This window comes from Herpailurus yagouaroundi, unplaced genomic scaffold (assembly GCF_014898765.1).
Source record: "Herpailurus yagouaroundi ecotype Mexico unplaced genomic scaffold, PumYag 182, whole genome shotgun sequence".
Classification (NCBI taxonomy): domain Eukaryota; kingdom Metazoa; phylum Chordata; class Mammalia; order Carnivora; family Felidae; genus Herpailurus; species Herpailurus yagouaroundi.
Genome location: NW_024412413.1, coordinates 5576371 through 5592698, shown reverse-complemented (window position 1 = coordinate 5592698; position 16328 = coordinate 5576371). Strand labels below are relative to the sequence as shown.

Sequence of the window (16328 nt, the reverse complement as noted above, 5' to 3'; positions counted from 1 at the left end):
CACCTAATGCATTTTCCATATTTGTAAGTATTCCTTAGAATAGGTCCTAGAAGAGGAATCATTGTGCCAAAGGATATTGAAATCTTTAGCTATGTACTTTCAAAACACTCACCTGGATTTCCCGTTTTATATCTAAGATTCAAGTCATTATTTACACTGAGGTTCTTCAAGAAAACATTATAGTCCACTGTGGTGTCTTTATCAATGTTGTAGTGTTTTGCAAACCTGAAATAGAAATGTTCTTTGGTAATCGGAAATTACGATACAGAGAATCTAAAACGAGGCAAGGTATCCTTCAGCACTGGGGCTGGCATTCATTTTAATGCATTTCTAGCTAGAGCTGGAATTAAAAAGTCAATGCTAAGAATGGTTAGCATAAGACTCAAACACACAGATACTTCGAAGGAGATCATTCTCCTTGGCCTACCGACGCGTGCGTGAGGGTTCGAACAGTACAGGTGCATCTCAGGACCCGTCTTCTCCCTTCTCTGGAAGGAGGAGGGAGCAGCCAGGACTCAGGCTGCACTCAGACAGCAAAAGCAGGTCCCACTTTCCTTTAATAAATAGGGGGCAATGGATCTGGGCCGTGAGTCAATTAGCAGAAAGCCACTGTCACCAGAGAAATCCAGAGCAGGGTGTAGGGGAGAACCCAGCCCATCCTCTTGACCCAGCACAGCATTTCACAGAGACAAACAGAGGCCCAGTTCACTGGGGTGAGGGGCAAAACCAATGATCTCTCCCTGAAAAATATACTGAGACACTCTTTCTTTCTAAGTTCAGATAAATAGGATGTTTGAATATTTTTTTCTTTTCAAAATGAATCTTCTATTATTCAAATCTGCCACTTGATAAATGGCTTCCTAGATGATTTCTGCATTATTACATTGAGAAAAAATTGACAGTTTTTAAATGTTTGGTTATATTATCTCCATATGTGTTGGTTTCTATAATTATCTAATTTCATGCTGCTTTCTAAAAATTTAGCAATTATCACTTAAAGTATTTGTTATTTTTCTGTTTTCCAAATTTAACAAAGAGTAACGTCATGTGTTCATTTCAATGCGTACCTTTTTCTCACCCACTTTGACGAATCTTGCCCATTGTTCTAATAAGAAAAAATATCTGGAGATAGGATAGCTGCCAGATGTTAACACTGAAACTCCCAGAGTAGCTGCGGCTTTCATCCACAGTCTCTGTCTTGTGAAAATACGGCTGTGGGCTCGGGGACCCGGAAGGCCGACCTACTGTGCTCCTATTTGAGTTACCGTCCTATAGAAAGCGTTGGCTACTCTGATGCTCCAGGAAAATGTCCGGATATTGATAAATATCTCATCACCAACTTCCCTGTTTTCCGTAAAACTCCAGCATTCCTTCAGACCGGTATTTCCTCCTAAGAGAATCCTCACCTTTCCTAATACCCAGCCCATCCGCATTCATAATCCCTGCTGCAGATTCATCGAGGACAGACAGACAGAATCCCATGATAATATTTCCTACAGATAAAAATCTCAAAAACCAAGTCTCAGTAGTGCCCAGGCGAGTGGGTCACACAGGAAGGCCAACTGCAGGGTCAAGGGAACGACACCTTCGACCCATGAACCTCTCCGGCATCACCACCTACAACCAGCCTTGGGCTTCACTCCTCTGCACAGGCAGTGGGCTGACCTCGAGTGAGTTTGTTTGCTTTTTAGGCGGGCCATTCATTGTTTTACTGGGATCCAAATGCTTGGGCCTGTGGGGCTACGGACGGTAGGGTGTGTGAGATGGGAAAGGAAAAGCATAACCCAATGGGTCTCAGGGTGGTCTGATCAAGTGTAAAATTGGCGAGGATATTCTCTCTCGCCTCTTCTGCACACACACTGGACGGTATTTTGCAGCCTAAAGAGACCTGTCGTCTAGGGAACGGAGTGCGTTCCTGGAATCTTTATGACCGTGACAGAGTCGCCGGGAAAATGGCACCTCCTATGCGCCAGGAGCATCCCAGACCCGCTTTATACACTATGGAGCATCTTGGCGTCAGTCTGCAAGGGGTTTCTAGCTAGAAACTTCTTTAAGCGGAAGCTGGGTCTCGGAGGGGCCCAGGAGCTTCCCAAAGCCCTAGAACCGGGGAGGGCGCAGCACAGACCTGACCCCAAGCGGAGCCTGACTTCAAAGCCCAGGTTGTTACCGCCTGGTAAACCTAAAATGGCCAAGTTAATACTGAAGCAGCTTCTCAGGGAAAGAGTATATTCTTGAGCTTCTATAAGAAGAGCATTAAAGCCATTGAAGAAATGGTCTGCTTTTGATCCTTTGCGTTTCTGTTCTAAAGAAAAGCAATTCTATTATGTTAAGTTTCCCGCGCCTTATCACGAAAACAGTATTGTTCTCGAGGCTTAGGGAAAAAACTCAAATGAAAATTTGTGGAGTTCTTTATTATTCAATACTTACGAGATGGGGAAACAGGCAGTAACATTTTTTATAGATTTACTAGGTTGGAGACCGCAGTGCCAAACACAAGGTTTATTGTCAAATAAAACGCTGTTTTGTTTTTTTGATTGCCTGTTTTAGAAGGGTGTTGCTTCTGTTCTATAATTGCGTGCACAAAATTATTTAATTTGTTTTGTTGGGATCTTACTCTGGACACTTTCCCAGTCGGAAAGATGTAAAAATTAAAACATCTATTATGTCCTTTTATATTCTGAGGTGGGTTAGGAAGAGGAAAGCAGGAAGAACATATTCAAAAGACCAGGCAGTACCCATTTCTATAAAGTCTCCCTGAGTTTCGGACCCCGCAGCGCCCCTGCCACGCTCACAGGCCCCCTACGCTTCCTTTGCTACAAGAGCAGGCTCCTCTTCTCCGGACAGAAGCAACATCGTCTTTATGACACTACGCAAAAGCAGGCACAGCCGCCATTGTCAGAGCGATTTACAACTGCAGTGTGATGTGAGGCTCTTCAGCGCGGAGGGAAATAATAAGGCTTGGTACTTCTGTTAACAGCCTGGGGGATGCCGAGTAGAGTGGGTAAAGGCAGGAAGAGGAAGAGAGCTTCCTGGCGGAGTCCCACAGAAATGAAGTTCAACGTGGGCCCCCTTCTAGTGGCTTCCATTCAAAACTCAGGTAGCCACAGAAGCCAAGCGTTTGGCTTCTTCTAAATGATCTGGAGTTTATTGGAGGCTCAAAAAAAAAAAAAAAAAAAAAGATGCCCGTGCCGGCTTCCACACACTGCCCTCGAGTCAGGAGCAGGTGGCGGCGGCTTTGGAGAGCCGTGAGGCAGCTAAACGTTCGGTTATTCGCGGTCCCCCTGCCGCGGTGCCCTCCGCCAACCCCAGCAACAACAGTCCTCGGAGGAAAATTAAGTTTCTGTTATGATATCACGATGGAGAGCCAATAGGGAGCACACCAGCTAATGAATAAATCCTGGAATTGGTTCTTCTCTAACCCCGGGCCTTGAGTAAAAGTCAACTGTGAATGGGAAACACGGGGGATGGCAGGCGCGGTGCCAACCAGAAAGGCGAGACAACTGGGTGATGGATCGCTTAAATAATCGAGATGTGTTCAGGCCTGCAGGCCAGATGACTGACACCCTGGGGACTCTCGGAATTAGAACCATTAGCTCTCGAGCACGAGCATTTGCAGGGAGCATCACGGGCCCAGGAGAAACGCCATGAGCGCCTCCTTTAGAAAGCCAAGATGGAGACGGCAGGAGGGGATGATGTCGGACCCCAGGGCACCTGCCAGGTCCCACTTTGAAACTGGGTTAAGTTCTACCGCACAATCTCTCCCCACACCTTCGTTTACTCACTTTTTGTATTCATCGTCTTTCATCTTCAAACAGAAGGTCTCCAGAACTTTCCTCAGCTCGTGGGGCTGGACCAGACCAGTCTTGTTAACATCAATGAGCTTGAAGGCTTTGATAACAGTTTTCATGTTTTTGAAAATCTGTGTAGAGAAAGTGATTTAGGAGAAGTCAAAAGACCCAGTGTTAAAAACCGGAATGGTCATAAAAAATGTGAACGGTTTAAAATACTTCTTATAAAATACAATGTTTTCAAAGACTCACAGTTGTAGGTATTGCGAAATGACAGGTCTATGGGAAAAAAGAACACTTTGCATTTATTGAATGTTTGCAAAGCAATTTTCTCTGTAAATGGTCTTAGTAAGTTTTTAAAAAGTCCTTCTGATGTAAAGCAGTAAGTCTCATACACAATTCATTCCCTTTTAGAGCCATACGAAAAATCTTTTTTTTCTGTTAATTGATACTTAAAAACTACAGTTCAGGTAAGGCTGGACTTGTACAATCTTTTTCATAGCCATTTGCAAACTCTCTTTACTAGCAGCTGCAAAGCATAACTGTAGATCTCAACCCCTCTGAATTTTTAAAATTTTTTAATGTTTATTACTTTTGAGAGAGGGAGAGAGAGCGCACGAGCAGGGGAGGGGCAGAGAGAGACGGAGACACAGAATCTGAAGCGGGCTCCAGGCTCCGAGCTGTCAGCGCAGAGCCCGACGAGGGGCTCGAACTCACGAACCTCAAGATCATGACCTGAGCCGAAGTCGGACGCTTAACCGACTGAGCCACCTAGGTGCCCCAACCCCTCTGAATTTTTAAAAACTATTCTCGAAAATCTGTATAGAGATCTTTCCCAAATTCAGCAAATGCATATTTATTGGGCACACAGACGTGAAAGGCATTTGGATAAGCCCTACGGAGACGCAGAATACTAAGCTGTGTGCTTATCCCAAGGCTACTTGTACTTAGAGGACAACATCTGCTGGGGCTCACGTGTGGAGCTGTGTGATTGAATCCCCCCCAGCCCACGGGGAGGAAGCACCATTCTCCATTTTGCTGGGATTCTAATGTAAGCCAACCCATTCGCCGCACTACCCAAAGAGAAGACAAGACATAAGATGAGTATCCGCTGAAGCTGGGCTGTGGGAACAAGAGCCAGATAACGGAGACAGTGTGGAGCCGTAGGCCTTCACAGAGAGTTCCTGAGTCATCCAGGATGCTTCCTGCAGGAGGAGGCATCTGAGCTGAGGGGTGACAAGGGCAGGGCGGGAAGGCATTCTGCACGGTGGAGCGTGAAGGCTGGAGTTCGGACTGTGGATGAAAAGTGATGAATGTCTGTCTGGTACAGCCTTAGAAGGTCTGATTCTACCGTCCTGCACTAAGTCAAGTCTATGGCCAGCCCAGAGTCAGGTGATCGGTGCCCCTCAAGGAAGGGGTTTGGGAAAAACTCTAAAACGAGCAGGCCTTTTCACTCATTAACATCTCCTAGTTCCTCAACACTTCCTCCAATGGGTCCCTTCCAGGGATGGGAATGGGTCCCTTCCTGGTGACCCTCTTCTGCGGTGGCCGCGCTCGTGCTCACACCCGAGGAACCACTGAGCTGAGGAACCCGCTCCCTCTCCTCCCTGGCTGCTTGGACCTACAAATGCCAGGCCCTCCTAGCTGGGCTGTTAGCCCCGGCCAGGCCTGCCCTGCCTCAAGGACCACTCGTGGCTTCCCAAAGACTACCTCTGACCCCAGATCTCTCAGCTCCTGGCCCTCCCCCCGGCCTGAGGTCACCGCTGCCTGCTGAGACTCCAGCCCTGTCATCCCCAGTGACGGCCACTCTCCAGAATCAGGCCCCATGCTCCCGCCACCCCCGCCCTGCTCCAGCTCCCTCCCTCGAGTGCAGGACCCCACAGCCTTCTCCCCACGAGGGCCCCCGTCTGCCACTCCAATTCCTGTGCACAGTCCTCGCTCCCTCCCAGCCAGTCTCTGTAATCACCACTGCATACGTGCTCCCCACTCCCGCCTCAGCCTTGGCAAGCCCCCATCCCTGATTAAATCCAACTCCCCGCCTATTCCAGGCACCTGATGTGGCTGGCCCATCCAGCCACAGAGGGCGGCCCATCCACCACTCAGCTGGGTCCCCTCACTCGAGGGCGCTGTGGGATCCTGCTCTGCTGCGTTAGTCACTCACCACCCCCACCAGACTCTGTCCACCTTCTCCATCCTCGCACCTCCCTTCCCATCCCTGGCCTTCCTTCCCGCTGAGAGCCTCGCTCCTTATTGATGCAGGAAAACAGAAGTGGCTCTAAGGCAACGGCCCCGTGCTCTCCAGTGTCTAAGTCCGTCTGACTCCAAACCCACGTGAGAGGCCTCCCCCACCCCCCGTTCCGCGACGCCACCCACCGGACACTCGTGACCCCGTCCCCCACACCACATCGCCCCGCTCACGTCTCCCCACAAACCCTGACCCGCCAGGCCCCACAGACCGGCCCCAGGCGGCTCTGTCACCTCAGCCGCCCCCCTCCCCGTCCCCCGCCACCTGTCCCCTGGCTCGCTGCTTTCCGGCCCCGGACTCTATGCTGCTCCTCCCGAGTTCCAGGCTCCTCCCGCCTCAAGGCGTTTGCATTTGCTGTTCTTTCTGCCTGGAACATTCTTCCCCAGACACCCACTGTCTCACTCCCTCACTCCATCCGGATCTCGGCCCACATGTCGTCTCGTCAGAAAGGCCTTCCTGACCGCGAGCGTTAAGTCAGGACCCCATCCCCGATACGCAGATTCTCGTCTCCAGAGCACTTCTCACCAGCTGATTTTTTTTTTTGAACGTTTTACTTTTGAGAGAGAGACCGTTAGCAGGGGAGGGGCAGAGAGGGGCGGGGGGACAGAGGATCCAAAGCGGGCTCTGCGCTGACAGCAGAGAGCTGGAACTCACGAACCGTGAGATCACGCCCCGAGCTGGAGCCGGACGCTTAACCCACTGGGCCAGCCAGGTGCCCCCTCACCAGCTGATTTAATGCTCATCTTTACTGTCTGCTTCTCCTTCCGGAGCGTCAGCTCCCCAGACAGGGCTCAGGGCTTCGGCTCTGGGGTCTCCGGCTCAGTAGATGTCTGAGCAAATGAATGAAGGAACGACCCGCCTTCTCTTTCCCCTGCTTGGGAAAAAGCCACCCTCTGAGGAAGCTTTGTTATGCGTCTGCAAATACCTCCGCGGGCCGATCCTGAATGTCAGAATGATTCCATCTACTGTGTAATAATGGTTACGATCATACGATAACTGAACAAATATTAATTGAATGTCTGTTCTGTGCCAAGCCCCACGCTAAGTTCCATACACATGTCCCACTTCTAACACCGGCTAAGACCATCTTAATATCCCAAACGGGGAACGCCCAGCGAGGAGGAGCGGCAACCGCATCCGCTAAGGTGAGGCCGCAGCTCGCAGGCGTCCGCCCTCAGCCCAACCGCTTTGTCTAAAAGAACAGAGCCCCGGCCACGGACCGCACTTGCTCTGTGGTCAGACAGAAACCACGGCACCTTGTCTGCCGCCAAATTCTCGCTTCACCTCTTCGGGTAAAACGGAGGACATGAGGCGATGCGCTTTTTTAAAACCCCGAAACGGCCCATATGGGTCTCCGGCGTGGAAAGCCAGGAAGCAGCCCGTCTGGCACAGAACTCACACCCACCAGAGGTATGTCTCCAAGTTTCTTATCATTTGTCAGACTGGAGTTTGGCAGGATCTGAACTGAGCTGCAGATGGCGAGGCTTATCAAAGCCGCGGAGTTAGGGCCACGGGGTAGAAGACTCGTCCCACACGCGACACGAAGGAAGAAAAGAGTATCAAGGGACAAAATGGCTGGGGGCACGACGGTGGCCGTGGCCGTGCCCCATCCCGTGTCCCAGCTCCCTTGGAAAGAGAGGGCGGGGGGAGGCAGGGGAGGAGAAGGTGGAGACAGAAAAATAGGATGGCGTGGGCAGCATCGAGCTCCTTTCTAGGCCAGCTAGACGTGGGCCATTTTGGTATAAGTGGGACACGTCTGTATTAAGAGCCACTGTCTCTGGGCCTCCTGCTTACCCCCCACGCCAGCTCCAAAGCCCACGATCTCGCCCCCTCCCACAGTCCCTGGGCTCCAGCCACAGCGAACTGCTCAAATTCCCAAGCCCGGCAGGCTCTCTGGCACAGGCTGGAAAGCCCCCACCAGGCCTGCGAAGCCCTAGTCGTCCGACCCCCACTCCCTCTCCACCCCGCCCCTCCTGCCCTCCCCGGCTCTCTCTGCTCCAGCTGCCCAGCCGCCTTGCTTCCTCCGGCCCGTACCAAGCATGCTCATCCTTCAAGACTTTTGCACGTTCGCTCTCCTCCTCCTGAACCTCCCTCCTGGCCTTCATTCAGGTCTGTCACCCGCCGCCTGCTCCCGGGAAGCCCTCCTCGATGGCCCGCACAGAAGCCTGTGTTCGCATCCTTTTCCGACCTCTCGCTTTCTTTTTCTCTTGGCGTTCATCTACACTCGGGCCCCTTCCATATTTCCTTTCTGTATCTGTTTATCGTTTCCCTTCCTCCACTGAAGCGTAAACTCCGAGGAGAAGGACGTGGTTTTATTTGCCGCTATACCCGCCGGGCTTGGAACGGCACCTGGGCAGCGTGGATGTTCATAAATATTTGCAGAGCGAGTTAGCAAGCTGGGTCTGCTGCCCTGAGCCCTTCCCCCGGCCCTGCCACAGTTCCTCGGGGGGGCAGGATCCCGTGCCCTCCCACTGGCTTTCCTAATTACACTTCCACCCGGCCGCCGGCTCCCTAGCTTCGATCTTGTCATCGGGGGGTATGACAAGATCAAGCCCGAAACGGGCACCCAGCTCCCTGTCTGGCCTCTGCTCCCCAGGGCTCCGTCCCTCCATTCCCACCGCTCTGAGGGAGGGGTGATCCAGAGGGCCAAACCCACGGAGAGAGGCAAACACTGGTCCACTGTCAGCAAAAGGAGAAGAGCCCCCTACTTCCTCCCTCCACACCCGGCAAGTTTCCCAGAAAAGAACCCGTGGCCTCGCCCTCCTTACTGCCCAGAGATGGGCCTGGAAAGGGGTGCTCTCCTAGCCTGGCGTCCCCGACTACAGAGGCCCGACTCCCTCTCCTGTATTCCGGGCGCGGCAAACTCTTGCCTACCGCCTATTTGTGTCGCTTACAAGCTAGGAATGATTTTTACATTTGTTAATGGTCGACTTAAAACAAATTCAAAAGAAGGCTATTTGGTGACATGTGAAAGATGAATGTCACATTTCAGAGTCCACAGGCACATTTTACGCTGCCCGGCCATGCCCGCTCATTTGCACGTTGCCCCTTGGCTGCCTCCCCCTACAAACAGGGGCAGAGATGAGTACTTGGGCAGAACACCTGGCCCACAAAGACAGCATTACTTACTGTCTTTACAGAACAAGTTCACGACCCCTGTCCCACTCCCACCTACCTCTATCCGAAGTCGAGGAGCTTTATGTGCACAAACACAGGAGAAGCCCTGAGGATTTAAAAGAAAACCAGAACAGTAGCTACTTATGGCTTTAAAGACTTGGAGCCATGGGGCGCCTGGGTGGCTCAGTCAATTAAGCGTCCGACCCTTGATTTCGGCTCAGGTCATGATCTCACGGTCGTGAGATCGAGCCTCGCGTCAGGCTTTATGCTGAGCATGGACCCTACTTGGGATTCTCTCTCTCCCTCTCTCTCTCTCTCTGCACCTTCTCTGCTTGCTCTCTCTCTCTCTCTCTCTTTCTCTCTCAAAAACCTTTAAAATAATAAAAAAAAAAAAATAAAATAATAATAATAAAGACTTGGAGCCAGGAAAAGGGTCTGAGGCTATGGGGACGGTGCTTCAAGTCTTCTCTTCCCAACCATCTTCCCCATCCCCTGCACCAGACTAGTCCCGGCCCACCCTGGGCAGCCTGGGCCCAGACAGGAGCTGCTTCCCATGGCTCTCTGAGCGAGCCCCGCACCAGGCTGTGTGCTGGCCACCACAGACACAGACCCTCTACCCTCCCCCGCTAATGCTAGCTGGCATTAGCTCCCCCTGTACCCTGGACCCCGCCCCTGCCTTCCCCCTTGCTGGTCCCCAGTGCACCCAGCACCCCGGGCAGTACCATATGCCTCCAGAGCAGGGCAGTATGTGGCCCTCTCCACGTCCTTGGAGCCCTAGGCTGGGGAGACAGCCAAGAACAAGGAGGATGATGGGTGGTGAACCACAGCGAGGACAGACTAAAAAGCCCAGAACCTTCCGCCTGGTCGGCAGGACTGGAGAAAAGCAGATAGAAAGGTTTAAGTTCTGCCGTGTGGCCACACAAACCGGGACTCGTTCACCTAACATTTCCAGGAAAGAAATGAAGCCCTATTTCACATAGGAGTGAAGTGAAAAGAGAAAGTGATTACTGAAGGGGGAGACAGGTGGGTATGGGGGCAACAACAGGAGCAAAATTAAAATATTCAAAATAAGATTTAGATGAATTTACGGAGGGCAGACTCATAAGTGTTATTACAAGAAGCAGAGAACATCTGACCTTTAAGAGAAAAGCAGGGAGGGGCGCCCGGGTGGCTCAGTCGATTGAGCGTCCGACTTCGGCTCAGGTCATGATCTCGCGGTCCGTGAGTTGGGGCCCCACGTCGGGCTCTGTGCTGATGGCTTGGAGCCCGGAGCCTCCTTCAGATTCTGTGTCTCCCTCTCTCTCTGCCCCTCCCCCATTTGCACCCTGTCTCTCTTTGCCTTTCAAAAATGAATAAATGTTAAAAAAAAAAAAAAAAAAAAAAGAGTAAAGCAGGGAGATGGGAGGAGAGAAAACTCCCCCAGGCATGGTGGCGAACCGCACTGAAAACCGCATCAACTGCTCTGGGCTGCAGCAGTGGGGGCCCCACCCCGACCACAAAGCCAGTGCTCCAACGCTTCCTTTCCTCCCTCTCCACAAGGGACCCCCAGGCAACGTAGGGCACCAGAGGCAGGCTCTGAAGCAAGACTCCGAATCCCAGCTCTGCACTAGTTTTCAAGTAACCTTGAAACAGTAACCTGACCACTGAATTTCAGTTTCCTCATCTGTGAAATGGGAATGAATAAAGACATTCCATCAGTATGTGGTTGAGATGAAATGAGCTCATGTGTGCAGGTACCTCATGTGGAACATATTCAGTAAATGGTGGCGGGATGGGAATTATGGATTGGGACCAAAGGCTGAGGTCAGAGTTCCAAACAACCAAATAACCACATACCCACGTTGAAGAATACTGAGCAGCTGAAGTATTACTACTCCATCACACCCCAGCCAACTCCTCTAACCCCTTCACTGCCCCCCACTTCCCAGGCCAAGTTAACAGCAGCTTGAGAAAGTGTAAGGTCTTCTTCAGTGGGCAAGGGTCCAGGGCCAAGAAGAGGGCCTGGATCAATGAATATTTGTTGAATGGGTGAATGTATATACATATAATGGATGGATAGATGGATAAACGAATGGGTGATGGATGGAAGGATGGATGGATGATGGACGCATGGATAAAGGAATGGATGAATGGATTATAGATGGATGATGGATGGATGGATGGATGGATGGATGGATGGATAGAAGAATAGATGGATAGATGGATGGATAAATAGATAAAAGAATGGATGACAGATGATTATGGATGGATGGATGACGGATGGATGGATAAAAGGATGATGGACAGATTATGGATGGACAGATAGATGGATGGATGGGGTGACTACAGCATTTATGGGGGGAAAGAGACATTAGTAGGCCAAGTAAATCCTTGTACAGATAGGACAGGTAACCACAAGAAGGATGTGTAGGGACCTCATTTCCCAGCGGACTCAGTCATCTGCTGTATATCATCCTGGGGTAAGTTGAACGGGACAGAGACAGCAGAGTGGGAGGGGCAGGTCAGAGCAGCCTGCAAGCCTACTCTTGGTATGGATGGAACGTGTAATTTTTCCCCGGGTTAAGTGGAGACCAAGAAAGGCAGGGCTTGAGTTGTCCCGCTCCCAGGGGCTGCTCCTCAGGTAAGGGACCCACGCACCTGAGGATGTGCACTGGACCACCAGGAGTAGAGCTGAGGAGGTCCAGAGGGCGTTAAGCCAGGACTGAACCTCTGCATCAGGGAACCACATAGTTTGAAGGCCCACACAGCACAGTCCTCATAACTGCCCCTGTGCCCCATAAGGGAGGAGCCTTTATATGCTGCCCACAGAGGACACCAGGACACCAGTGCAGAGAGAGAAAGACACGTTCCCTTTCCTCGGCCCTCGTCACAGACCCCAGCGGTCACGGGGGGAGAGGGAGAGAAGGACCAGAGAGTAAGCAGGTCGTGCGCCGCTCGCGCAGCGGGAAGGGGAGGAGGTGGCCAGCTGAGCTGGGCCTGAGCTCAAGGTTGAAACCGGACTAGGCCGTGCGAGACGTGTGCGTAAGTAAGTGGGGCCAGAGAGCCAGGAGACCTGCCTGAGATACGCTTAAGGGACAAAAAGGCAAATTTGCTAGCGGCTGCTTAAGAACAGTGAGAAGAAGCAATCAAGCTGCTTCATATTTGTACCCCACCGAGTTCAGATGGTTCAATAAACTGCTAACAGTGGCTGTTATTTGTACTCTACGGTTCTTTGTTGAAAATTCTTTTTATGGCACTTCGGGCTCCAGGAAGGAAAGCTGTGAACCCAAATAAATATGACCACCCAGACGTTAAAGGAGGTGAGAAAAGGCCTAATGTTCCCTCCCAGAAGCCCAGAAGCCCCAGCTAGGCTGCAAAATAACCCTTCTCTAGACCCGGCTCCGATGTGGCCCTTCCCGGAGGAAGGCCAAGCTTCTTCACGCCGGAGCACAACCCGAACAGTAAATTGACTTCAAGTGTCCACACTGGTATCTTACTGGCTCCCGTTTAACCATTTTCTGTGCGGTTCCTCCCCCGGAATCACCCTTCCTTGCCCGGTTTCTAGCGCAAGGGGGTCAGCGCGGCATTCTCCCCGCCTGCCTGGGGACAGAGCCCCAAGGGGAGGGGGCTTCTAGCAGCTTCTAAGTCTTGGCTCTGCAGCCCAAATGGAAGGGTTCAGCATCCACGGCTGTCAGTCTGGCACCTTTCTGTCACCACGACTACATTCATTTTAAATTTAAGGAGTAAATTTTTTAAATGAAACCGTGCAAGAGGATTTTTTCTTACAATAAACACATCAGTGCTCATTTTCCTTATTATTCTACTTTTGGCTATTTCGTATAAAATCTTTAATTAAAGTTTTTCTTTGAAATTGTCATTATCAACCCAGAAGAAAGAAAGAGGGGGAAAAAAAGAACAACACAGCTGTGCAGATATGAGGCGCTATTCAGGACTAAATGAACTGGAACGGAATAAGTAGCTTGACTGTTATGTTCTTACTTTTGGCTCTGTATTCTCAATAGCACAGTCTAGCTTGTCACTTTATATCGATTCCATCTGTTTACACTCTGCAGAGTATTGGCTTCCTACCGTGAACATTTCCTATTTACCAGCTGGTAGAGATGAGCCAAACCAGATAGGAAAAAATTAGACTCCATTCAGAACCCCATAAACGCAAACTTTCAATTTGGGGACATGTGGGAGGGGCAGTGGCCGGGCGTTGTTCACCTTTAACAAAGGCTTCGCCTCGGTGCCCAGGGCTGACGCTTCCTCTCACCGCTCTGACGCTCGCCCCCACGGGCCCAGAACGGTGCATTTACTTACTGAACGCAGACAAATCTTGCCTTTACCGAAAACTGAACAAGCTTCCGCAAAAAGACAGTTAAATGAGATCCACGGGAACAGAGAAGAGGGTGCTGAAAAAAGAGCTAAAGCAACCAAAGAGTCAGAGTTGCTACAATGGAGCAAAACTCCAAAAACCTGGCTTTGGGTTTCCTTGCGGCCAGAATGAAGAGGGAAACTCGTCGCTACATACACCATAGGCCAGGTAAACCTTCTCCCACCTTTGATTTTTATTTGCAGAAGGTTTACCTGCAACACATAAAGACTTCCAATAAGAGGTTTTAGCTACCACGGAACTTCTGACACAGCCATGAAAATAAGCCCTACGTCTAAACAACAAGGGGTTTTAAAAGTCCCAAATCTAGGGGTTCCCCAGGTGGGGCAGTCAGTTAAGCGACTGACTCTTGATCTCGACTCAGGTTGTTATCTTGAAGTTTGTGAGTTCAAGCCCCTCATCGGGCTCTGTGCTGATAGTGTGTAGCGTGCTTGGGTTTCTCTCTCTCTCTCTCTCTCTCTCTCTCTCTCTCTCTCTCTCTCCTTCTCTCTGCCCCTCCCCCACCTGAACACACCCTCTTCCCCCCCCACCAAAATAAATAAACTTAAAAAATTTTCTTTTAATCTGTATATATTTTTTTAAAGGTGCCAAATCTATAAAGCTACCCCACATCCCATTTCTTGCTCTGTCCTCAGCACATTGAAACCCCATCAAGGGGCGCCTGGGTGGCGCAGTCGGTTAAGCGTCGGACTTCAGCCAGGTCACGATCTCGCGGTCCGTGAGTTTGAGCCCCGCGTCAGGCTCTGGGCTGATGGCTCAGAGCCTGGAGCCTGTTTCTGATTCTGTGTCTCCCTCTCTCTGCCCCTCCCCCGTTCATGCTCTGTCTCTCTCTGTCCCAAAAAAAAATAAATAAACGTTGAAAAAAAAAATTAAAAAAAAAAAGAAACCCCATCAAAGGCCCACCTTGACCACCAGTCTCACCTGTCCCATGCAGTGTTTCCCGGCTACTCTAATTACTGGGAACCTTTCCTACAGAACTATTTATCCATTTAGTAAATGTTTCCTGAGGTCACCCTAAGTGCCAGGATCAGCTCAAGGCACTAAAGTCACAACAGTGAGCAAGACAGAGAAGGCACCCGCTCCCCGGGGAACATCCATCTTAGTGACAAACACGTAAACACACCAAAACCTCAGAATGTTCTAAGTGTTGGGGGAAATATGAAATTTTAGATAGGCTGGTCAAAAAAAACCCCCTGGGGGCACCTGGGTGGCTCAATCAGTTAAGCGTCTGACTTCGGCTCAGGTCATGATCTCACGGTCTGTGAGTTCGAGCCCCGTGTCGGGCTCTGTACTGACAGCTCAGGGCCTGGAGCCTGCTTTGGAGTCTGTGTCTCCCTCTCTGTCTCTGTCTCTGCCCTGCTCACGCTTTGTCTCTCTGTCTCTCTCAAAAATGAACATTAAAAAAAAAAAAATCTCCCTGGAGAGAGCTCCCATGCTGAGCACTATAAGCCGGGATGCTTGGGGGATGTTTCCTCGATGGGCAACCAAAAGCCACAGGACATCTTAACCAGAGGGGTCTGGTGAGATCTGACATCTGTTTTCAACAGATAACTCTGGGTGTCCTGCGGAATAGTGTAAGGGGCCCGGGCAGGAACAGGAAAAGCAGTCCAGGGGTTCCTGACAAAGCACAGGGTGGGGACACTGGTGGCAGCGGGGACGGAAGAGGTGGACGGGTTCCAGATACGACACAAGGACACAGCAGACAGACTTGCTGATGGACTGGACGTGGACGAAGGGCCAGTAAGGAAAAACTGCAAATAAGATATAAGGAAAAGTTGCCATTTGCTCTGCAGACAGTGGTGAGTCCGGAGCCCAGACGTGCCTGGGGCACAGAGCTCTCTTTGTGGCCTAAAACCACAGGTGACCACATGCCATCATTTCACTTTCCTTGTGACAACTCATGTCTTCTCTCCTCCAAATGCAGACTCCCGATTTTTTGAGTAACTTCTACGGCCCCAGAACTAGAGCAAGTTCATTTTATGTTTATTGCCACCAAGAATCTAGACAATATTGGAAAAACTTCACAATATTTTCTCCATTTCACAGCCGAGGAAACAGCCTCCAGAGACACTGGCTTGCACAGGGGCATTCGGACAGTGAGTGGTGGCCCGAGTGCCCCAGCCCATCTCCCCTACGGTCTTGACTGAACTCCTGATTTTGCCACATGCAAGAAGATTAAAAAAACAAAAACAAAAACAAAAACGGGGCGCCTGGGTGGCTCAGTCGGTTGAGCTTCCGAAATCAGCTCAGGTCCTGATCTGGCGGTTCGTGGGTTCGAGCCCCGCGTCGGGGTCTCTGCTGACAGCTCAGAGTCTGGAACTTGCTTCGGATCCTGTGTCTCCCTCTCTCTCTCTGCCCCTCCCCTGCTCACATTCTGTCTCTCTCTCTCTCTCTCTCAAAAATAAATAAACATTCAGATCGCCTGAGTGGCTCGGTCAGTTGAGTGTCTGACTTTGGCTCAGGTCATGATCTTGCGGTCCGTGAGTTCAAGCCCCGCGTTGGGCTCTGCTCTGACAGCTCGGAGCCTGGAGCCCGCCTCGGATTCTGTGTCTCCCTCTCTCTCTGCCCCTCCCCCTGCTCACCCTCTGCCTCTCTCTCTCTCAAAAATAAATAACCTAGTGAGAAAAAACAAAACACCGTAAACTTAGTCTGAAATGATACAAATTCTGATGTCACAGAATCTTTGTGTTAGCTTCCTGACAGAGCCTTTAGTAAATTAATAATAGAGCAACCAAAAATAGGTCCTGGGAGAGAAGCATCTTCAATCCAATTTTTTTTTGAAAATGGCAACTGATGATTTTGT

At 50.7% G+C, this 16328-nt stretch overlaps 1 protein-coding gene across 7 annotated transcripts in view; it reads right to left on the bottom strand.

The window, feature by feature from the left end:
* The window catches only part of EFCAB6 (EF-hand calcium binding domain 6), a 249329-nt gene that overhangs the window by 175114 nt on the left and 57887 nt on the right, over positions 1-16328 (bottom strand). For all 7 annotated transcript variants that reach the window (XM_040490605.1, XM_040490608.1, XM_040490604.1 and 4 more), the window contains 2 exons: positions 3783-3919; positions 113-225 (listed from right to left, as the gene is read on the bottom strand). In XM_040490605.1, coding sequence (XP_040346539.1) covers positions 113-225; positions 3783-3919 — 250 coding nt within the window. The remainder of the gene's footprint in view (positions 1-112; positions 226-3782; positions 3920-16328) is intronic.